The 24,410-nt window shown below is 44.3% G+C and overlaps 1 protein-coding gene across 1 annotated transcript in view; it reads right to left on the bottom strand.

Annotated features, from left to right (window-relative positions):
- Nucleotides 1–24,410, bottom strand: part of EIF4G3 (eukaryotic translation initiation factor 4 gamma 3) — a gene marked incomplete at its 3' end in the record, with an annotated part of 356,444 nt that overhangs the window by 103,711 nt on the left and 228,323 nt on the right. Inside the window, 2 exon segments of the mRNA XM_034753512.1 lie at nucleotides 2,677–2,926; nucleotides 5,311–5,399. Of these exon segments, the coding sequence (XP_034609403.1) occupies nucleotides 2,677–2,926; nucleotides 5,311–5,399 (339 nt within the window).

Raw genomic sequence — 24,410 nt, 5'->3', positions numbered from 1 at the left:
CTTCCTTTCTGACCTTGAGCAGAACCTTGTGGACAATTGGAATAGGCAGAAATGCGTAGAACAAGTGGTCCTTCCAAGGAAGGAGGAATGCGTCTGCAAATGGCTGTGATTCAGGAAGGAGCAGAACTGCTAACAACTATTTAACTATTTACAGATTAAACTAAGAGTCCACTAGGAGATTGCCCAAGGCGCGAACAAGAGAAGGGAACGCTTCAATGACTGTCACTGGCAGTAAGAAGGAACTGAACAGGTGGCGGGTCGGCAGGGCGCCTGAACCAACCCGACAGGTATTGCTAGGGGAAAAACCTTTTGGTGACTGCACACGGCACACGCACACCTACTTGGAATCGACATGAGCAAGCACTTGAAGAAAACATCTACTAGCTCAACAGCCAGGTTGATTAATCAGGCGCATAACTGAGAAAACACATTTTTATCTGAAGAAAAACATACGAGATTCTTTTTCGTGTGTTTTACTGAGAGTGAACTGCATTGCTCTGTTTCCTACCTCAGTCTATTCTATTAAACTTTTCTTCCTACATCTTCCTACTCTTTCCTCATTTAATTCCTTTGAACCTTGAGTTCAGATTCTCTACATTATGACATCACCCGCACCCCTATGACCACAAAGAGAAACTTGTTCCAAACGACAAGCTTTTCATTGAGAAAGAAAATATATCATTATACAAAGGATTAGAATACCTAGACATTTTACAGTGATTTTCACCCACAGATCTCGAAGTATTTTTATCACTATGCACATTTTACATATGGGGAAAACAAGGCCTTTGCCAGTTCAGCAGGCGAGAAATCCAAATCCAGCAGCCTATCCACTGGACTTCCCATTTGTATGTGAATAAATATTGAAAATAGCAAAAATAACAATTACATACACTCAACTTTTTCTCTTGAAAGTTTCCTAAAAAGAAATTATAGTGTGAAAAGTAAGCAGATAGTAAATGTCAGAGACAGCCTTCTTACATGCAGAGCAAACCAAGGCCAAATGGAGAATTCTTCCTAAAATCTACTAAAAGGCAAAATCTGGATAGCTTTGAAAAGTTCTAACAACTGATGATTATGGTGCAAACAAGTCAAGATCACATTGCAGAATAAAAATAAAGAGTTCTTTGCTTTCAAAAGGGATGCACTTGATTCATTCCTTTTAGGAACAAGTTAAAGCACAGCCAAAATTAGGCTATGAACCATCCGAAAGGTCTGAAATTTGTAGGACCATTGACTCTGCATGACATGTTTCTACTAAAAGACATCTTGTAAATTGCAGGTTTACTTTAAAATCTGCTTACCTGATAAGTACATGATCTACCATAAATAGATAGTAGACAACCAGAGGCTTTTTATTTTTTTGGTAGCCATGCTATGAATTATCATGCTATCAATAGATTTGCTCATTTCTGCAAGTTAATATAAGAAAAGCTACTCTGATCTTCAACAGAATGGAATGCTGCAGCAGCAGCAGTGTAATTGGACTGCAATAGTTCCTCCTCTCCTATATCTCACTCACCAGATTTGTGTCTGTGTTCCTTACCTATTTTACTTAACACTTTATATTTATTAAGCTCTTAAGGAAATTGTTTCATTTATTCAGAGGAAACCGCATCTGAAAAATTAAATACTTGAAAGTTGGTACTAACTACGAGTAAAGAACATGGCTTAAGAGTCTTTGCTAAACAGGTGAGACTATACTGCAGTTCAGGCTATACAAAATCAATACTATCATTAATAAAACAGGTACAGCATCTATAATACTAAGTACCAGGAAAAGAATTGTCTTCTTGGAACCTACACTCTAATAATTTGACAACAGAATAGCATTCCATAGCTTGATTAGGGCTAGATAACTAGGATTGGACAGAATATTAACATGCATTATTTATTTTCTTTTATTTAGCATAGACTTGTAAAGGATCATCTTCTCCAACTGGGACGAGTTTAGAAATGGAAGGTTTTGAATGTCTAGATGTAAATCAGCCAGTAGGTTAGATTAGATCATATGCAACCCCTCTGTCATTAAAATCTATGAAATTGTATAACTGGGTAATTTTTTTTAAACTATACAACTTGGTTTGGTATTCAGTAGTTAAATCTGACAGTGTAATCTTTTAAACCCACTTTAAATTAAGATCTGTTGTTTTATATTACAGCAGAGCTACTATATTAATGAAAAGATCCGATGGTTCTGTTTTGTGTGTCAAATATTCTCATGTCTCTTCTAATTAAAGTTTCTAAAACTAAGAGGACTTCTCAGATCAATTTCAAAAGCCAGGTGTGTGGCAGCTACCTCACACAGCCACTTGTACTTGTGCTGAAGTCATCTACACACAGACATATAAATTTAAGCAGCCAGGAATTTTCTTCTCCTCTCACCCTCTTCCTCTCCAGTCCTCTCTTCTCTTTCACCACCAGAAAGGAAAAATGACACTTTCAATCTTATGTCCTCCTAGAAGGGCTCTCTAGGCTTGTAGATTAGCAAAATCCCAACACTGCTAAATATTGCAAAACACAACATCTTCCCAGTGTGAGTATACTGCTTTCAGTCCATAAGCATCCTTCTTTTCTTAGGGCCTATGTTGAATTCCTTATTCATCCTGAAGGAAGGGGGGAAGACAGAAAAGCAAAGCATGCATGCATTCAGGCAGGCTGGAAGGCCGGATTTACCTGGTTTATACTGGTATACTAGCCCTTCACCAGAGCTCTCTGTGGAGCCTGAATTAGCATCAGGTTCTTCCCTCTCTGAAACACACTCAGCACCGTTACGTAGAGGCTCTGCTTCCTGCTCTCCATTTTCTTCCACAACTTTTGCTTTTTTAAATTCAGAAGTATCTCTTTCCAGGTGGAACCCATGGCTCATTTTATCCTGTTCAGATTCAGGTACTTTGTCACCTGAAAGTTCCTCTTCTGCTTTACGCTGAAGTAGAAGCAAGAGAGATTCTGATTAAAAACAACACCCTTTCCAAGACACTCTGTATATGAAGCGGCTACATACTATTCACTACAGCACATTTGCTCTGTGACGTGTACAACTGTAATGAAACAGAGTAAATAAGATCATTTACTCAAAACACAATATCTAATTTTCTGAGGTAACCCATTGTCAATAAACTGTATGCCATTACTGCAGAGTAAAAACGGGCACCTGCTGACACCAAGGATGAGGCTCCTAGTACATCCACCTGTCAATCCTCATTGACAGGTGGATGTACTGGGAGCAAAGACTCATGCTTAATTCTGCAGATACAAGCAACTTGGTGCAACATACTTCTACAGTGGAAGGATGTCAGAGCTGCAATAAAATGATTTGAGCGATGAGAGAAAGTTGTGGAACATATAGCTTGTCCACATGCAGGGTGCTCTCAGAAGAGACAATGAATAATGCTTCCATTTACCCAGTTTGGCTAAAGGCAGCCTGTTTTTCTAGTTGTGCTGATAAAGGACAGTTTTAATCAATCTGATTATAGGCTCTATTGATAACTCCCCCTTTTTCATGACTCTTCTAATTCTAGATTTTCCCTGATAATTTAAAACACATTTTGACAGTAACCCCACAAGAATGTAAACATAATGTTGCTGGGCTCCCAGTAGCTTTCTCCAAAAAGTCATGCCAGTGCTGTCACTCATGCTGGACACCAGGGTTGTGTGTGCAGAACAGTTCAAATCAAACCATTTACAAACATGCCTTATGAGCAAAAGTTTTAGTTTAACTTTCAAGTTACCTTTGCATTCTTCATAGTGTACCAGACCATGAACAATTCCACCACTCAGCACGTTTAAAATTATTTACCATAGCATTTGACAAATAACTATAGTGGGTCAGTGCATATTTTAGAAGAACTGAAATAAATTTTCAAAATACATTTTTAAAACTATGAATGAGATATGTGGATTACTGTTGATAAATACAGTTATGAATACAACACTTATGTGTGGGAAGAGGATAAATACAATGTAACTATACTGACATTAGAACAGACCCCTGCCCCATGTCTCTCATTCCTTGGAAAAGCAGGTGCTGGGAATGCTGCAGTAGCAGCTCTTGTCATTCTACAGAGTCCATCACCCAATCTGGAAAGTTTGATTGATAGGAAGGGTAGTAACCAAGATATGGACCTTTGGGGTAGCAAAAGCATGGTTAGGACAACTGGGGAAGAAAATAAGATATCACTGGCTGAAAAAGTAGTGAAAACTGAGAAGGTTTTTCTACCTTCAATATCTATGTATGAACTTCTCCCCACCCTTATCCTCAATTTAGTACCACAACATGTAAAAACGTAGTTACTGCTAAAGGACTGACAGCACAGAACTGATAGCACATAGAAAAGAAAATGAACTGCAGAAACTAGTTTAACCAGCAATGTGAGGAGAGAAAACCCATCAAGACAAACTGAATGAAATTAATGCACTTGTATTTGTTTTTATTTGTCTCTGTACAAAGAGTAGAACCCTCTCAGACTTTCAACAGTTTCTGCACATTTAAACATGGCCTACGTGGGAAGAGGACCCCAAAATGAGGCTTTCTAGTGGCAATAGTTGCAACTCCCTTTACTCTGCTACACATTACAGAAGTAACCTCATTAAGACTCCTAGTGTTCTGACCCTGAGAGACCACCACTGCCCTTTAAAAGTCAAAATCTGACCTTGAAGATGTACTGCAATAATCCCATTGACGTCAACAGGACCAGTGCAAGTTCATCCAAGGGTTATCATCTATCCCTTAATACAGATTGTGGCCCATATCAGACTACAGAAAGAAGGACCTCACACCAGTGCAAACTTGAGAGAACAAGTAGAGGGAATCTCTGATTTGCTGAAAATTTTCTCTATTCATGTAGCTATTGTTGATATGCAGGTTTGCATGAAAACTTCAATGCTTTCACATCTCGGCTTCTCCTCCAGCTTGATTCTGCCACAAAGACATAGTTCTTTGTTCATGACATCACAAATGCAGCATTGTGAAGGGGAAAGGCATGCTATGCCACTCAATACCAACATCTGAGACTAATTATTGAGGAGCTCTAATGGGCTCCAAAGCGAGACTTGTGCAATCCTTCACTTGAACTATAGTAGTTATGATGTGTGACCCTGAGTGTGGGGAGGATATAAATTAGACAAAATGAATGCATATTTAGGTATCCAAAAGAGCTGCAGACTAGATATCTGTTTAAAGTATAATAGAGTATATCTGACAGTATGCCCCCACAATCAAGTCCATTTACACCCTCTAAGCTAAATGAGTGGTAGAGGGTTACACATTGTCTTGAAAGTAAGATATAGGAAGATTACACTGACCCTTACCTCTGTTTCCGCCTCTAACACCTCCTCAGCGGCTTGGGTCCGATCTTTTGGTTTCTTCCACATCTTTGGTGCAGCTACAGCTGTTTGGGCTGCAATACAAGTTTACGCCCATTACTTACCAACACCAGAATGGTCTGGTCCTGGGTACTACCTTCACTCTCACTTGGGCTTTGTTTTCAACCACATAGAAAAATAAAAATAGTTCTATAGAATGGTTTGGCTAAGATCCAAATGATCAGTTTTTACCAAAAAGTAGTGACAGCTAAATGGCCAGAGCAATGTTAGAACAAGACAGAATTTGTTTTACAAGTTATTTTTTCATACTCTAAGACAGGGGAGGGCAAACTACGGCCTACGGGCCACATCCGGCCTGCCAGCTGATTTAAAACAGCCCTCGAGTTCCCACTGGGGAACGGGGTCTTGGGTTTGCCCCGCTCCCACACTCCAGACCAGGAGAGGGGTCGGAGGGCACTCCATGCGTGCTGCGACTCCCGGAAGCAGCGGCATATCCCCCTTCCAGCTCCTACGTTTAGGGGCAGGCAGCTAGGGGGCTCCGCTCGCTGCCTGTCCGCAGGTGCCGCCTCCACAGCTCCCATTGGCCGCAGTTCCTGGCATAGGAGTCAGTGGGGGGACATGTTGCTGCTTCTAAAGCGCTGCCCGGAACCTGTACCCGTGACTCCCTTCCATGACCCAACCTCCTGCCCCAGCCCTGATCCCCCTACCACCCTACGAAACCCTTCAGTCCCAGCCCGGAGCACCCTCCTGCACCCCAAATCCCTCATCCCCAGCCCCACCCCAGAGCCTGCACCTCCAGCCAGAGCCCACACTCCAACCCACTGCCCCAGCCCGGAGCCCCCTCCCGCATCCTGAACTCCTCTTTTCTGGCCCCACCCCAGAGCCTTCACCCCCAGCAAGAGCCTTCACCCCCCTCCTGCACCCTAACCCCAATTTTGTGAGCATTCATGGCCCCGCCATACAATTTCCATACCCAGATGTGGCCCTCGGGCCAAAAAGTTTGCCCACCCCTGCTCTACGAAGTACTTTACAGAGCAAGGAGTTAACAACTGGCAATACAATAATAATGTAGGAAAATACACAGCAATACTTCATACATTATAATTGTTTGAAAGAGGACTACTATTGACCAGGATACTGGGTTATGCTTGATAGTTTTTTCCCAATGATGATCCTAAATTTTTTTAATTTCTACCTCAACAGCGACCAGAAACAAAGCAGAAGGAATCATGTTTTAATATCTCATCCAAAATGATGACACTCTAGATGTGCAACACCTTGCCGGCAACATGCTTATCTTTAATTATGTTTTTAATGAATTTCAAAAGCCAATTAATAATTCTTTTTATCATCACCAGCTGGTTGAATGCATAACATTCAATTTTTTTCCTCAAAACTGAAAGACCACAAGGAATATTAATACTCAAGACAGACAAAATATATTCATCCAAAATCTCTGTGATCTGTAGAATCAGCTCTACCAGGCTTGGGAAACACACATATGCTTAACTAGAAGCATGCAAAGAAACCCAGTGAAACGAATGGGACTGCTCACATGCTTAAAATTAAACAGGTACAAAAGTGTTTGTAGGATCAGGGCCTCAACTGCTAACTTTTCTCTGTAACATGTGTAGAACAACATGGCATGTACATACTTCAAAACAATAAAATGGAATTAAGAGGCTTTACACACAGATTACTGAAGTGAGAGTGACTGAAGACAATGCACCAATACACATTACGAATGGAACTGTAATTACATCCTAAGTTGTTGACATTTGTTCCTGAGGGCAAAAAGGAAATTGGGTTCGTTAAATTCCCAGTGCCCAAAAAGATACCTTGGTGGGTCAGTGGCTTGTTAACAGAGGTTAGTTTGACTATGGATTGTTGGAGATATAACTGGAATCAGCAGAAATTATTATAACAAATATGGCAGTTGGAACATGGTATGTGAAAAAATATACTGCTACAAATACTGAGACAGTCGCTCTCTCTGTGGAAGATAACAAAGATGGCCATAGCAATATATACTAGGCTAGTTAAAGTGGGATTCATAATATGAACCCAAAAGTAAGCTCTTGATAAACAAAATATCCCAACTTCGTCTCGTTCTTTTATATAACGCATGACAATGCTGACAGCAATTTCATCTTAAACACCAGTTATAACCTGGTTGAAAAACATTATGTGCACATCAGCTGTAACGAGCCTAAACTTCTGAACAACAACTTTATACAACTACTGAACTTAACACGGTACTTTTCATCTATAGATCTAAAAACACATTAAAAGGAGGGCAAATACCTACTTTACAGATGAGGAAACTGAAGTACAGAAAGAAAAATTTGTGACAAAGTGGGAATTTCCTATAATATTTTTATGACTCCTATATGTGCCGTTTCCCTTTGCATCGCTACCCAGTGGGTGTGAAAGGGCCAAAGCTGCTGTCTGGGGTGGAATGAAGGATCATTAAAAAACTGGTTGAAACTGATCCATACCAACAAAGAATCTAGAAAGACAATGAGAACTGACACCTAACAGCAGGAAACCTTGGCAGAAGGAATACATGAACTCAGCTGGAAAACAAAGGAGAAAGGCATCAGGTGGCTGGAGTAAAGGCTGCCCTTTGGGGAGAAACAGGCTCTCACCTGGGACTAAGGACAAGGGAGAGAGCCAGAGCCAGAAATGGAATGCTTCTCTGTGCTAACCTAAGGACTTGCAGGTTCTGTAGCCAGGTCACTAATAAATTGTGACCTTGCTTTGAAAAGGCTGCCTGCTCTTGCTGCAAATATTCACTGAAAGCATTGCACCCTAAAGGAGAACAGTACAAGTCTCCCACAGGAGTCTGTCTCAGCTGAATTCACTGCAGAGAGCTATGGAGAGAGACAGAGATTGCTGAAACCTGAAGGCCCAGTCCTGGAATCTCAAGAGGCCACAGGCCTGCCCCTGTGGAACTATGTGAGTCCTTGGGGTCCAGCACACTAACGCTGGTCACTCCCAATGGACAAGTCACACGCTAGGACATACATCATATCCTGAAGATCTATGATGAAAGTGACTTGCCTAAGGCCACCCAGCAGGTCTGTGGAAGAGCTGGACAAATAACCAGTCTTTTGACTCCCAGTCCAGTGCCATATTCACTGGACCATGCTTGTTAAGTACATTTATATTTAAATGTACTGAAGAACCTTGCTAATGATCAGTAATAGCTGGGAAGACTCATTATAAATGATTGAATATTGGAAAGACAAGATGGGTGGGTTGGTCTTTTATTGAACCAACTTCTGTTGGTGAGAAAGACAAGATTTTGAGCTACACAGAGCTCTTCTTCGGTCATAAACTCGTAGTGATAGGAGTGCTGTCTCTGCTATTAAAAGTTTGCTAACGTGGGAAGAAACTGACAGATTTTTCTGCGGATTATAAGAATCTGGTTTAGCAAAGTGTGGATATAAGTGAGACTCCACTGTCAGTGAGAGAATGCAAATAGTTTAAGCCCTACATTTCATCACCTACTGTGCTAAAGTAAAGAATGTCCTCTGGGGTTTAGAAGTCAATTCATTTTTTTATTTTATTTTAAACAATTCCATGAGACTCAACAAAGTAAAGCTACACAAGAGTGCTCCCATCTTGCTGGCTCTGCAGAAGCAGCAATGAGCAGAAATCAAGACAAACATTTTCTGGCTTTCAAAGTGGTGCAGCTATAAAAAAAGGTATTTAACAGTATTCCCCTAAAACTGCTGGTTGTTTGCAGATGAGAAATGCTGCTTGAAGGGAAGCTGTCACTGAAAACTTGGTCTTTTCAGATGAAAAGGATACATTTTCTTAAAAGGAATCACTACGGCTTCTTGGGCTCCTTTCTCCCCCTGCCAGCTCAGACCACCCTTTTGTGACACTGAAAACATCCATACAGGCAATAATGAAGACCAATTAAAACCCAAGGAAATGTAATCAACTTGATGTGTTTGAGTCAGCAAAGGTACTTATTTTCTTTCCATCACCTTTTCTCTATTACACATGGAGTGTGCTAAGCAGTCACTGTCAACATCATTTCATCTTCAAGAATATATTTTTTCACATCCTTGACACAAGGAATACAAGTAATACAAAAAGGACTCAATCCTGCAAAATGCTGAGCACGGACCTCATTGTGAACCGTGGGTACTCAATACTTTTCACAAGTGCTCAGCACCTGCCAGAACTGAGACATAAGTCACTCCTAATCTGTCACCGAACCTCTCTCTCAAGGGTTTTTTTTAAATTTCATAGATCCATTTTCCTCCCATTAACTGCAAAGCCCATTGCACTACACTAGCACATTTAGAAGGTATCTACAACTAACATCAGAAGGATGGCAGGAAATAGATTAACTGTAATATTGTGTATTTTAGAAAACACGTCTCCATAAGTATTTTATACACACATAGCTTGTTGATAATTGCTCTGGAATGGCTTACTGTTACAACATTGCGCCATGAAACAGAAGTAAATGTCTGACAATGCACAAAGTGGTACAACATATTTATTTAAAGCTTGATGCATCAGCCTTGTATTCCAATCCTACAAATGTCATTATCATTTTAAATATATTAATTGAGAGAGGACAAATGATTGTGTGGTGTTTTATTGGCATGAAGATGGTGGTGAAGTCACTAATGAATTATGCAGGTCATTATGCAGTGCCAATAAAATCTTTACAACCACTCTACCATGTGTTTCATATTTGCTGCATGGTTTATAGAGAAACTATTTAAGGCTCTGAAGTATTTTTACAATGAGATGCATTGTTACATTATTTCATTTCTGCCTGTAAAATCAAATCCCAATGGAATGCAAAGGGAGCTGGGCACCTAAATCCTTTAAGATACTTTGACAAATCCAGCCTGAGTCCAACTGGTCACAACACTGAGGGAAAAGACAATGGTAACAAACAACTTACAGACCATTACAACATTACTTGAATTTATTTTACATACGTATGACAACTTCACAATTTTATGGTCTGATATCATGTGACCTTCCCTGGCTAGAAGTGTATGCAGTATGGGTTCCAAGGGAAAGGTGGGGATTTCGCCTTAAACTTGCCACTGGTGCAGCTCAGAATCCTTCACCTCACAGAGCAATGAAATTTTGGACAGGAGAGAGAGAACATAAGAACAGCCATATTGCGTCAGACCAATGGTCCATCAAGCCCAGTATTCTCTCTTCTGACAGTGGCCAATGCCAGGTGCTGCAGAGGGAATGAACAGAACAGGTAATCATCAAGTGATCCATGCCCTGTCGCCCATTCCCAGCTCCTGGCATACAGAGGCTAGGGACACTACAGAGCATGGTTTTGCATCCCTGCCCATCCTAGCTAATAGCCATTGATGGACCCATCCTCCAGGAACTTATATAATTATTTTTTGAACCTGGTATAGTCTTGGCCTTCACAACATCCTCTGGCAAAGAGTTCCATAGATTGACTGCATTGTGTAAAGAAATACTTCCTTTTGTTTGTTTTAAACCTGCTGCCTATTAATTTCATTTGGTGACTCCTAGTTCTACTGTTATGAGAAGGAGAAAATAACACTTTCTTGTTTACTTTCTCCACACCAGTCATGATTTTATAGACCTCTATCATATCCCCCCTTAGTCGTCTCTTTTCCAAGCGGAAAAGTCCCAATTTTATTAATCTCTCCTCACACAGAAGCTGTCCTATAACCCTAATGTTTTTCTTGCCCTTTTCTGAACCTTTTCCAATTCCAATATATCTTTTTTGAGATGGGGCGACCACATCTGCATGCAGTATTCAACATGTGGACATACCATGGATTTATATAGAAGCAATATTATATTTTCTGTCTTATTACCTATCCCTTTCCTAATGATTACCAACATTTAGTTAAAAGAGGAGTACTTGTGGCACCTTAGAGACTAACTAATTTATTTGAGCATAAGCTCAACATTTAGTTAGCTTTTTTGACCGTTGCTACACACAGAGTGGCTGTTTTCAGAGAGTATCAAAGGGTAGCCACGTTAGTCTGGATCTGTAAAAGCAGCAAAGAGTCCTGTGGCACCTATAGACTAACAGAAGTATAGGAGCATGAGCTTTCGTGGGCGAATACCCACTTCTTCGGATGCATGAAAGCTCATGTTCCTATACGTCTGTTAGTCTATAGGTGCCACAGGACTCTTTGTGTTTTCAGAGAATTATCCACAATGACTCCAAGATCTCTTTCTTGAGTGGTAACAGCTAATTTAGACCCCACCATTTTATATATATAGTTGGGATTATGTTTTCCAAAGTGCATTATTTTGCATTTGTCAATACTGAATTTCACCTGCAATTTTGTTGCCCAGACATCCAGTTTTGTGAGATCCCTTTGTAACTCTTTGCAGTCTGCTTTAGACTTAAGTATCTGGAGTAGTTTAGTATCATCTGCAAATTTTGCCACTTCATTATTTAAAAAAGTTACCTACCTTTCATAACTATTGCTCTTCAAGATGTGTTGCTCATGTCCACTCCATTCTAGGTGTGCGTGCACCCAGGTGTGCAGTCGTCAGAGATTTTTGCCTTAATGGTAGCCATAGGGCCAGCTTTGGTACCCCCTTGAGTGCCGCGCTCATGCGTTGATACATCAGGCGCTGCCGGCCCCACACCCTCTCAGTTCCTTCTTGCCGGCAACTCCAACAAAGGGGCAGGAGGGTGGGTATTGGAATGGACATGAGCAACACATCTTGAAGAACAACAGTTACGAAAGGTAGGTAACAGTTTTTTCTTCTTCGAATGTTTGCTCATGTCGATTCCATTCTAGGTGACTCACAAGCAGTGTTCCCTCTAATTTTTCCCACCCATGTGTGGAATGAATTTTGTTATGTCCACCAATATGGAGGTGATATGTGACACATCACCTCCATATTGGTGCACAGAACAAAATTAATGTGGCTAAGTGGGGCTGAGGGTTTCAGAGTGTGGGAGGGGGCTCAGGGCTGGGGCAGAGGGTTGGGGTGCATGAGGGATGAGGGCTCCATCTGGGGGTGTGGGCTCTGGGATGGGGCCGGGGATGAGGGGTTCAGGGTTGGGGCAGATGGTTGGGGTGCGAGGGCTCTGGCTAGGGGTGCGGGCTCTGGGATGGTGGTGCAGTGGGGCTTCCCAGGGCTACGGTGGGGAGGACTTCCCCCCTGCTCTCTCTCCCCGCAGCAACACCTGGGCTGGGGCAGGGAGAGGTGAATCTCCCTGCCGTGGCAGATCCAGGCCAGCCTAGGTTCAGGCCGGGGGAGGGGGTGCCTGTCATCCGGCCACGGCAGGTTTGGTGCTAGGCTGGGTCAGGATGTCTGTCCCCCGGTCACATCAGGTTTGACGCTGGGCTGTGTCGGGGCAGGGAAAGGGGTACCGCGGCAGATCTGGGGTTTGGGGAGAGGCAGCTGTGTGGCCATACAGCTTAGAGGAAACTTAGCTCACAAGCAGAATCAATGGATGTAGCGGGGTGGTTACCTGCTCCTGCTCTGAGGGGGTTGAAATAGCCCAGGAGAGGGCTGTGGCTGGGGCAAGAAGCCTGGGCTGATTGGGGAAAGTAGGCTCAGCTGTGGCCATGCCCCAATCAGGCCCAGCTGGCCCCTATAAGAGGCTGTGAGCCAGAAGCCCAGTCAGTCTCCCTCTGCTTGAAGAGGGAGAAGGACCTGGCTACAGGGACCTAAGCAAGACACCTAGATTGGGAGCAGGGCTGGGGAAGGGCCAGGGGAGCTGGGAGCTCCAGCCTGGAAAGCCCCAGGCTGCAGGCCTGACTATAGGCCGAATAGGTGCAGGGTTACAATGGGGCAGCCCATGGGTGGGCAGAGGCAGCAGGTCCGAACCCCTTTGCCTGTGATGAATGGCTTATACTGCAGTCTGCCCCAGTGAATGGGGGCTAGATGGAGACTGGGCAGTAGCCAAGACTGAGGCAAAGTGGGGATAGTGGGTGGGGGTTCCCCTGGGAGGGGGAGACCCAGAACTGTGGAGGTACTGCCAGGGGGCAGCACTAAGTTAAAGGGGCACTGGGTCCTGGGAGGGACACGGGGGCCAGCAGTGGTGGCGAGACAGTGGCTTGAAGAGGGCACTCCGGAGGCTGGATGTTAATTCCCGAGGACAACCAGCAGGAGGCGCCGCCGGGTGAGTCTGCGCACACCTGCACAGACAATCCAGGAAGTTTTTGGAAAGTGTAGGGGACAATTTCCTGGTGCAAGTGCTGGAGGAACCAACTAGGGGCAGAGCTTTTCTTGACCTGCTGCTCACAAACAGGGAAGAATTAGTAGGGGAAGCAAAAGTGGACGGGAACCTGGGAGGCAGTGACCATGAGATGGTCGAGTTCAGGATCCTGACACAAGGAAGAAAGGAGAATACGGACCCTGGACTTCAAAAAAGCAGACTTTGACTCCCTCAGGGAACAGATGGGCAGGATCCCCTGGGAGAATAACATGAAGGGCAAAGGGGTCCAGGAGAGCTGGCTGTATTTTAAAGAATTCTTATTGCGGTTGCAGGAACAAACCATCCCGATGTGTAGAAAAAATAGTAAATATGGCAGGCGACCAGCTTGGCTAAACAGTGAAATCCTTGCTGATCTTAAACGCAAAAAAGAAGCTTACAAGAAGTGGAAGATTGGACAAATGACCAGGGAGGAGTATAAACATATTGCTCAGACATGCAGGAGTGAAATCAGGAAGGCCAAATCACACTTGGAGTTGCAGCTAGCAAGAGATGTTAAGAGTAACAAGAAGGGTTTCTTCAGGTATGTTAGCAACAAGAAGAAAGTCAAGGAAAGTGTGGGCCCCTTACTGAATGAGGGAGGCAACCTAGTGACCAAGGATGTGGAAAAAGCTAATGTACTCAATGCGTTTTTTACCTCTGTCTACACGAACAAGGTCAGCTCCCAGACTGCTGCACTGGGCAGCACAATATGGGGAGAAGGTGACCAGCCCTCTGTGGAGAAAGAAGTGGTTTGGGACTATTTAGAAAAGCTGGACGTGCACAAGTCCATGGGGCCGGATCCGCTGCATCCAAGGGTGCTAAAGGAGTTGGCGGATGAGATTGCAGAGCCATTGGCCATTATTTTTGAAAACTCATGGCGATCGGGGGAGGTCCCGGATGACTGGAAAAAAGCTAATGTAATGCCCATCTTTAAAAAAGGGAAGAAGGAGGATCCGGAGAACTTCAGGCCAGTCAGCCTCACCTCAGTCCCTGGAAAAATCATGGAGCAGGTCCTCAAGGAATCAATTATGAAACACTTAGAGGAGAGGAAAGTGATCAGGAACAGTCAGCATGGATTCACGAAGGGGAAGTCATGCCTGACTAACCTAATTACCTTCTATGAGGAGATAACTGGCTCTGTGGATGAGGGGAAAGCAGTGGATGTGTTATTCCTTGACTTTAGCAAAGTTTTGATACGGTCTCCCACAGTATTTTTGCCAGCAAGTTAAAGAAGTATGGGCTGGATGAATGGACTGTAAGGTGGATAGAAAGCTGGCTGGATCGTCGGGCTCAACGGGTAGTGATCAATGGCTCCATGTCTAGTTGGCAGCCGGTTTCAAGCGGAGTGCCCCACGGGTCGGTCTTGGGGCCGGTTTTGTTTAATATCTTTATTAATGATCTGGAAGATGGTGTGGACTGCACTCTCAGCAAGTTTGCAGATGACACTAAACTAGGAGGCGTGGTAGATACACTAGAGGGTAGGGATCGGATACAGAGAACCTAGACAAATTAGAGGATTGGGCCAAAAAAAAAACCTGATGAGGTTCAACAAGGACAAGTGCAGAGTCCTGCACTTAGGACGGAAGAATCCCATGCACTGCTACAGACTAGGGACCGAATGGCTAGGTAGCAGTTCTGCAGAAAAGGACCTAGGGGTCACAGTGGACGAGAAGCTGGATATGAGTCAATAGTGTGCTCTTGTTGCCAAGAAGGCTAACGGCATTTTGGGCTGTATAAGTAGGGGCATTGCCAGTAGATCGAGGAACGTGATCGTTCCCCTTTATTCGACATTGGTGAGGCCTCATCTGGAGTACTGTGTCCAGTTTTGGGCCGCACACTACAAGAAGGATGTGGAAAAATTGGAAAGAGTCCAGCAGAGGGCAACAAAAATGATTAGGGGTCTGGAGCACATGACTTATGAGGAGAGTCAGAGGGAACTGGGATTGTTTAGTCTCCAGAAGAGAAGAATGAGGGGGGATTTCATAGCAGCCTTCAACTACCTGAAGGGGGGTTCCAAAGAGGATGGAGCTTGGCTGTTCTCAGTGGTGGCAGATGACAGAACAAGGAGCAATGGTCTCAAGTTGCAGTGGGGGAGGTCTAGGTTGGATATTAGGAAACACTATTTCACTAGGAGGGTGGTGAAGCACTGGAATGCGTTACCTAGGGAGCTGGTGGAGTCTCCTTCCTTGGAGAATTTTAAGGCCTGGCTTGACAAAGCCCTGGCTGGGATGATTTAGTTGGGAATTGGTCCTGCTTTGAGCAGAGGGTTGGACTAGATGACCTCCTGAGGTCCCTTCCAACCCTGATATTCTATGATTCTAATGGAGTTGGACTCAAAGTTCACAGTCTTGCAGCTTGCAGCACTGCTTGGCCCGAACACGCTGTTCTGAGGCCCAATATATTAAACTTTTCCATTTGGCTAGGTTAGTCGCTCTGGTGAAGGGTTTCCTGCTACCCAGCAAGACCTGCTGAACATGGGCCGAGCACGCCCATTTGTCCACACTTAGCCAGGCAGTAGCCAAGCCATCAAGTGCAGCTCTGCCAGGTTCGGGTGCAAAAGGCTGCTGTAGTTCTGGGACAGCAGATCCGGCCAGAGGAGCAGCTGCAGTGGGACGGCTACCAAAATGCTCAATAATGTGCCTAACAAGTGCTGGCAAGGCCACGTGGTGGCTACTAGGATAATTCTCGCCCTGTCTTGCTTGATTTTCACAAGGACCCTATGAATCAACGACACCGGTGGGAAGGCATACATCAATGCTCCCGACCAAGGAATGAGAAAGGCATCTGACAGGGAGTCCCTGTCCATCCCCCGGATCAAACAAAACACATGGCATTTTCTGTTCTGCCTGGAGAGTCCCGCACCCCTGGAAGATTATGCTGACCACCTCCAGATGGAGTGACCACTTGTGGCGAGACGAGGAAGTCCTGCTGAGATGATCTGCCAAGACATTCCTGGTTCAAAGCAGGTGTGTGGCTATCAGATGAATGGCATGCTGCACACAATGGTGGAGAGCTTCTTGACAAAGGGCTGAAGACCTGGCACCGCCCTGCCTGTTAATGTAATATATCCCGGTGATATTGTCCATCAGGACCTGCACCACATTTGCCCTTCAGGTGGGACAAGGAAGCCTGGCAGGCCTGGCGAACTGCTCTGAGCTCCCTGACGTTGATGTGGAAGGCCCTTGGTGCTCAGCTCGCCCAGGTCTGAAGCATCAGAGACCAGGGTCAACGATGGGGATGGGGTTATGAAGGGGAATCCCTCCAACACCGGTCCGGGGTCTAACCACCAATCCAGTGACAACCTGATGTTGTCTGGCACCCTGACTACCAGGTCTAGGTCATGCATGTTGGGTATGTAGACCAACACCAGCCATGCTTGCAGAGGCTGGAGATGGAGCTGAACATAGCTGACCACATACGTACACATGGCCATGTGGCCCAACAGCCGCAGGCAGGTGTGAGCTGTGGTGAGCTGGTTGTTCTTTACATGGGAGATCACGGCCGATATGGCCTGAAAGTGCGCTTCCGGAAGGAAAGCTCGGGCTTGTGTGGAGTTGAGAACCGCCCCAATGAACTCTATTTGCTGGACAGGCATTAAGATGGATTTTTTTTCTCATTTATTAACAGGCTCAGGTCGTAGCAAGTGGAACGCATTAGATTGAGGCTCCTCTGCACTTGATCCCGAGACCTGCCTTTGATGAGCCAGTTGTCGAGATATGGGAAGACCTGGACCCCTTGATGTCTCAGGTAAGCAGCCACTGGCGCCATACATTTTGTGAACACCTCTGGGGCCGATGAGAGGCCAAAGGGCAGTGCCGTGAATTGAAAATGGCATCTATCCACTATGAAATGGAGGAAAATGTCTGTGACCTGGAAATATGGAAATAAGCATCCTTCAAGTCGAGGGTGGTGTACCAGTCTCCCGGATCCAGAGAGGGGATGATGGAGGCCAGGGAGACCATGCAAAACTGCAACTTTCTGAGAGACTTGTTGAGGTGATGCAGGTCCAGAATGGGTCGGAAGTCCCCTTTTGCTTTTGGGATTAGGAAGTAGCGGGAATAGAACCTTTTTCCCTTCAGGTCCCGAGGGAACTCCTCCACCGCCCCCAGGTAAAGGAGGTTCTCAGCCTCTTGGATGAGTAGTTGCTCGTGAGAAGGGTCCCAGAAGAGGGGAAGTCAGGGGGGGGAGGCGAAAATTGCAAAGTATAGCCCCGAGATACTATGTCCAGCACCCAGTGGTTTGAGGTGACCCGTGACCAGGCTGAACGATAGGGACGAAGATGGTTGAGGAAAGAACAAGGTGGATCTGGGGAACTGACTGGGTGTTGCTCTCGAGCGCACCTACATGCATCTGACGAAGTGGGTATTCACTCACGAAAGCTTATGCTCCAATACATCTGTTAGTCTTAAAAGTGCCACAGGACTCTCTGTTGCTCTTTCAAAATGAGCGCTTCTGGCCCCTGGGATGCTTGGCTGGATGGCGAGGGTGAGTGGGAGGAGGAAGGGCGGCAACAACTAAAGCTCATTTCTCTATCCCTTCTCCTTGCAGACCCTTGACGAGGCTGTCACGGTCTTCGTGGCGGGGCGGCCAGAACTAGTTCCGTGCAGACTGTGGCATATGCATGCCCAGCGAGTGAAGGGTGGGCCCAGTGTCCTTTAACCCATGCAGCCTCGCATCAGTCTGCTCCAAAAAGAGACCATTCCCATCGAATGGAAGGTCCTGGATAGAGGTCTGCATCTCTTGGGACAGACCAGTGGTGCGAAGCCAGGAGCTGCACCTCACGACCACCGCTGCCGCAACCATCCTAGCCACTGAGTCTGCCGCATCCCATGCTATCTGGAGAGAGCACCTAGCTTCCACATTGCCACTAAAGGGGGCGCCACAGCTGGTCCTATGGATACCGCTAAGGCAAAAAATCTACAAAAATATGGGCACATGCACACTTAGAATGGAATAGACATGGGCAAGCACTCGAAGAACCACCCTTTTTCCAGATCATTTATGAATATGTTGAATAGGACTGGGCACAGTACAGATCCCCAAGGGGATATCACTATTTACCTCTGTCCATTCTGAAAACTAACAATTTTTTCCTATCCTTTGCTTCCTATCTTTTAACCAGTTACTGATCCATGAGAGGACCTTCCCTCTTATCCCATGATAGCTTACCGTGCCTAAGAGCCTTTGGTGAGGTACCTTGTCAAAGGGTTTCTGAAAATCTAAGTACACTATATCCACTGGATCTCCTTGGTCCACATGCTTGTCGACCCCCTCACAGACTTCTAGAAGATTGGTGAGACATGATTTCCCTTTACAAAAAACATGTTGACTATGCCCCAACAAATCATGTTCATCTATGTGTCTGATAATTCTGTTCTTTCCTATAGAAAGAAGAAATTTCACATGTTGGGGAAGAGGGACAGAAGAAAACATGCCATTTTAAAAAACAATTTATTCGTGAAGATCCTCAGAGATTTGAAATGTTAGAAATAGTCCTTGTGGAGTTTGATTATTAGGTAGAGTGAAGGTCAGGTGGCCAAAAGCCCACGGTGAATTGAATTAATTGTGTGGATATCTCCACAACAGGCAAGTGGTACATGTGATTGCATTTTTGTACAAACATTATACATTCAAACATATACACACACCTTTTAGCGCAGTATACACTGCACACTGGCATACTACAAAGTTGCAATATGCAATCTATTATAGTTATTGTTACATTAATGACATTAAATGTAAATTACTCACCCATTTGCCTGGAGAGAGAGATTTTGTTTGTTTGTTTTAATGAGTAAAGTAGCATTATTTTTTAATTTTATGGAAGTAATGTTTGTATCTGGGCTGGTAAATTTTTGTGATAATATTGCACATCTGGTTTAACAGTAATTTAAATACCCCATGCACCAAGGCTCTCTGTTCCACAACTATCATTTAGGGTCCAGAAAACCACTGGAGAAAACAAACAAATATATGATGGCTGATTTCTTATGACATAGTATCTTGTGTTCTTCCACTCCTCATTCATAAAGAGAACTGTCAGAATACAAATAAGTAACTACATAATTATACTGGATGAAGTGAGATGTTCCATTGCAACGGAAAGTAGAGTTAAACTGGAATGTGGAGCATGGACATCATTCTCCATTGCCTTGATCTTTTGAAGTGATTTATATCTTACAAAATAGACGTAAAAAGTTACCATTCTGGTTTGCTAGCATTTTACAGCCAATTAGCACAGGAAGTCTGTGCCCTTAGAAGGAACCAAGTATTGACGTTCTGCCTGCTTTGATATAGGGGAGCAGGAGGCGAGCATATGCCACACTGCCTTGCAGTATGGCACCACTTTGCAGTATGGTAGCGTGGATGGATAAGGCTGTATGAGAGGGACTGGGAAGTTGAAGGATGTCCTGGAATTGGTCCTGAGGGTCTTGAACATTTTCCACCGGAAGGTTGAGGGCAGTAGCCATGTGATGGAGCAGGGACTGATATTGCGTGTGGTCATCCGGATGTGAAAGGGATCACGGAATAAGGGCATCGTCTGGTGACGAAGTGCCCATAGGGATGGGTGGTTCTGGAGGTGCGGTCAGGACCGTCGGTGCCGATGGAGCAGGAACATCCAAGGGTTCATCTTGAATGGGAAGGAGATGCACGGTGTGGGCGATGTGTACCACGATGATGCTAAGGGTCCCATGATGGCCAGTTAGGTCAGGAGTATGGGTTGCCATGCATCAGCGGTGCCTATGGGTATCAGTCAGACACAGGACTGTAGTCTGGAGGGTGCCGAGGATCAGGACTGTCAGAGAGGGTCGGGGAAAGGGCCGTGTCCAGGTCGGTAGATCAGCCAAGGGTTCTGGAAAGAGAGGAGCTGTCGGCACTGGTGGGACCGATGCTGCCAGGCATGGTGGAGGAGGATGGTTGAAGAGCAACCCGGAGCCAGTGGAGAATGATGGAGGACAAGGGATTCATCGATTAGAGAAGGGAGTCTGGAGCACAGCAGAGTACCTGCAAAGGGTAGTATAAGTTCCACCAACTGCGTGAGAGGCAATAAACAGCCTGGAGTGCATGGGACTGGGTGCATCAAGACCTAGGGTCCCAACAGATTTGACGGTGCCAGGAGCGAGGTAGAAGGTGCTGCTGCCGGAATAGATGGGGCCGATGGTAAATGGTGGAATTTGAAGCGGTGTTCCGTGTGCACTCTCTTCGGGCCCGAAGTCGAAGCCAGACCTTCTGATGCAGCATGCGACTTCTCATCTGACCAATCCCGGTTCGTGGAGGAAATGTGTCGTTTTGAGGCGGTCACAGTCAGGGAGCCGCCCTTGTGCCTGTGCTTCTTGTGCATGTGGTGGGTCTTTAGTGGGTGTGGCAGTCCTGCATATGAGGAACCCGGTGAGGCACTTATCACTGGTGATGGGTGTCACTCTGGTGGTTCCGTTGGAGCCAGGTCTTGTTGAGCACATGGGCACATTGCCTCCTCCATTAAAAAGTTACGGAGATGAAGTTCATGAGCTACTCGGGGCTGTGATGGAAATGAGTGGCAAATGGAGCAGCAGGAAACTATATAGGCTTCACACAGGCAGTAGAGGCAACAGGTGCTCTTGTTGCTCACTGAGAAGGAGCGAGGGTACCAGGTGCAGTTTTTGAAGCTAGCTTGATGGGATCGGGCCAGGAAGGGTGGAGAAGTCCCCAAAGGGAAAAGTCCAATAAAGTAACCTAACTATATACTAAGAACGTACAACTAACTAACTAAAGAGAAGGAAAATGGGAACTATATATAGTTACAAAGGGTTGAACACAATACTCTTACGTGACTAAGAGCACGTAGGAACAAGGGGTTCCAACTGTGGCCATGTTCCAAAGGGAACTGGAGTGGCGTCAACCTGCACAACATCTTAAAGCCTTGGATGCGCCATGTGCCGATGCATGACGCCCGTGGGGGGAGGGGAGGTCAACAGACACTACTATGAACAGTTCCGGCTCTGGCGCATGGTGCGCATGCACACCAGTATTTGGAATTCATATAAGGACCAGCACTTGAAAAAGAATCAGAACTTCAAGAAAGGTTACACAAAACCTGAGAAATACTTTTTTCCATATTCCTAAAAACATTTTTTCAGAGACTGTGTTGGGCTATTTACCAATAATGAAATTAAAGCATTAAAATTAAAATATTCATAATAAAAAAACAAAATGTTGTATATAAAAATTTAGAGTTTAAACTGTGGTACATCTAAAAGCAAACTACAATCCTATAATTTAGGAGCTGATCATATAAATTGTTACTTACACAAGTAGTCCTATTCCACTATTGAACCAATGAAGAAATTAAGTGTGTGTTATGAAGTGGCTTAGACTGAGAGAAGACTGTTATTGCAAGAGCAATGAAAAATTTAAAACAGGAGAAGGCAGAAGAAAATTATTAACTGAAAAATATCTCATGTTATATGGATGGTGAAGAGCCAGTTTAGATTCAGCATGCACATTATTTACAAGAATATGGCATCATTTTCCGCCATCTCACAGCTTTTCACAGAAGTAATTTAATATCAGAAAATAATATAAAATTTTTCTTGGCCAGTTTGTGCTCTTCGTTTTCTCAACTTGTAAATGTACCTTTTACTAAAGTGTTTATCTCTGTTTGCTGTAACTTTAAACCTAAGGCTAGAGGGGGGCGGTCCTCTGAGCTCTTTAAGTTTGATTACCCTGTAAAGTTATTTTCCATCCTGATTTTACAAAAATAATTTTTACCTTTTTCTTTAATTAAAAGCCTTCTTTTTAAAAACCTAATTAATTTTTCCTTGTTTTTAAATCCAAGGGGGTTGGATCTTAATCCACCAGGAGTTGGTGGGAGGAAGGAGGGGGGATGGTTAATTTCTCCTTGTTTTAAAATCCAAGGGGTTTAAATCTGTATTCACAGGACATTAGTAAAAAGTCTCTCAAAGCTACCCAAAAAAAAAAAAAAATTAGTTTTGGGAGTGGTGACAGCAACCAAATCTAAGCTAGTAGTTAAGCTTAAAAGTTTTCATGCAGGCCCCCACATTTGTACCCTAAAGTTCAAAGTAAAAAAGCAGCCTTAACAACACATTTATGGATGCATTTGTGAAAGGGTAAAATATAAATATTTTAAAATATTTAAAAATCGTAATGATTTTTTCCTGTTAAAGTTCACTTTGTCTCTGTATATATGTTTTAGAACCCCTTAGGAACTTCTGATGCTGGGACAGGTTTTTTGTCATGGTCCACATTTCTTGGTCAAGGTGCTGACTCCAGAGAAAATAATATAAAAAAACAATAATAATAAGTAAATAAAAGATTTCAGGGTCTGTTTTAAAGTCTCTGGCAGTCGGGATTTGGCCCATGGTCTGCCTATTGACTACCCCTGTTCTGACGCCTAAAACTTAGACTACTTCAGCTTTCATCTGTGACTGAAACTCTTCTGAAAGTAGCAGTAGGACCAATGCAGAAGGAGAGATCTAGAAGTGAAAGGTAACTACTGTAAGCATAATGAAATTACACGTAAAATTTTGCCCACAGATACTTCACTGTAGTCTAATGGGAGCCATATTTGATCATCCAAGGACAGAATCTGGCCCTATAGGTTTCAGGCTGGCAGGCTTTAAAATAATTATGATTTAGGAAAAAATAATGTGTAATATCAGAAAAATCTATTTTTCTCATTTCCTCTTGTCCTTCAATAACAAAAAATGAACAAACTTTTTCAGTTTCATGTAAAGAATATTCTACACAATTAGTGCTCCCCCTTCCCCAAAAACACACACACAAACCTTGCAGTAAGCACTATTGATTAATGGAAATAACACACTTAGGTGCTTTAGCAATTACCTGTTACCTATTAAACAAACCTATGCATAATATTATACCCAACATTAGTTTAGAATAGCTAAATGCAAATCATCCACTGATTCACAAATTTTCCACCCTTTCAGAAACTATAACCTTCCACATAAAATGAAGCAAATGCAGCAAATAAAAAAAACTGGGTGAACTAATCTATTTAAATATCAGGGAGTAGCCGTGTTAGTCTGTATCACAAAAACAACAAGGAGTCCAGTGGCACCTTAAAGACTAACAGATTTATTTGGGCATAAGCTTTCATGTGTAAAAAAACCTCACTTCTTCAGATGCAACTTCAAAGTTAGAACCACAAAGTTCTTATAGGAAAGTTTAAACCAAACGTAGTTAACAATTCTGGGACAAAAATGCAGGCTGTAGAAGTAATTACAGAGGTTTTGCATCTTATTTCTGGGTTCCAAATCATTCATAAATAATTTTCAACCTTCCTGGACTACTATGTATAGTTTTGGGTTGTTTTTTTTTAAATACAGGAATATTGAAATATGGTATAACCATAAAGTCTCTTGAACAGGGAAGACCATTTTGCTTACGTAACATGGGTATATTGTAACCAGGGCCGGTGCAACCCATTAGGCGACCTAGGCGGTCACCTACGGCACTAGCATTTGGGGGGCGGCCTTTCGGGTCCTTCGGTGGCGACCGGATCTTCGGCCGTCCTGGTCGTCATTGGCATTTAGGCGGAGGGAACTGGGGCAGGGGGGCGCGGGGAGGGCCGCCTGCAGCAAGTAAGGGAGGGGGAAGCGGCATGCAGGGGAACTCCCCGCCCCAGCTCACCTCTGCTCCGCCTCCTCCCCTAAGCACGCCGCCCCGCTCTGCTTCTCTCCCTCCCAGGCTTATGGCGCCAAACAGCTGATTGGTGCTGCAAACCTGGGAGGCGGGAGAAGTGGAGCAGCGATGGCGTGCACGGGGAGGAGGCGGAGCAGAGGTGAGCTGGGGCGGGGAACTGCCGCAGGGCTCCCCAGGCCAGGGGGATCTGCCGTGGGGGGGGGGGGGGGGGGGGGGGCCC

Source organism: Trachemys scripta, chromosome 19, assembly GCF_013100865.1.
Source record: "Trachemys scripta elegans isolate TJP31775 chromosome 19, CAS_Tse_1.0, whole genome shotgun sequence".
In the NCBI taxonomy this organism is placed as follows: Eukaryota; Metazoa; Chordata; order Testudines; family Emydidae; genus Trachemys; species Trachemys scripta.
Note: the sequence above shows the minus strand (reverse complement) of the source record. Positions and strands in the feature narration are given on the sequence as shown.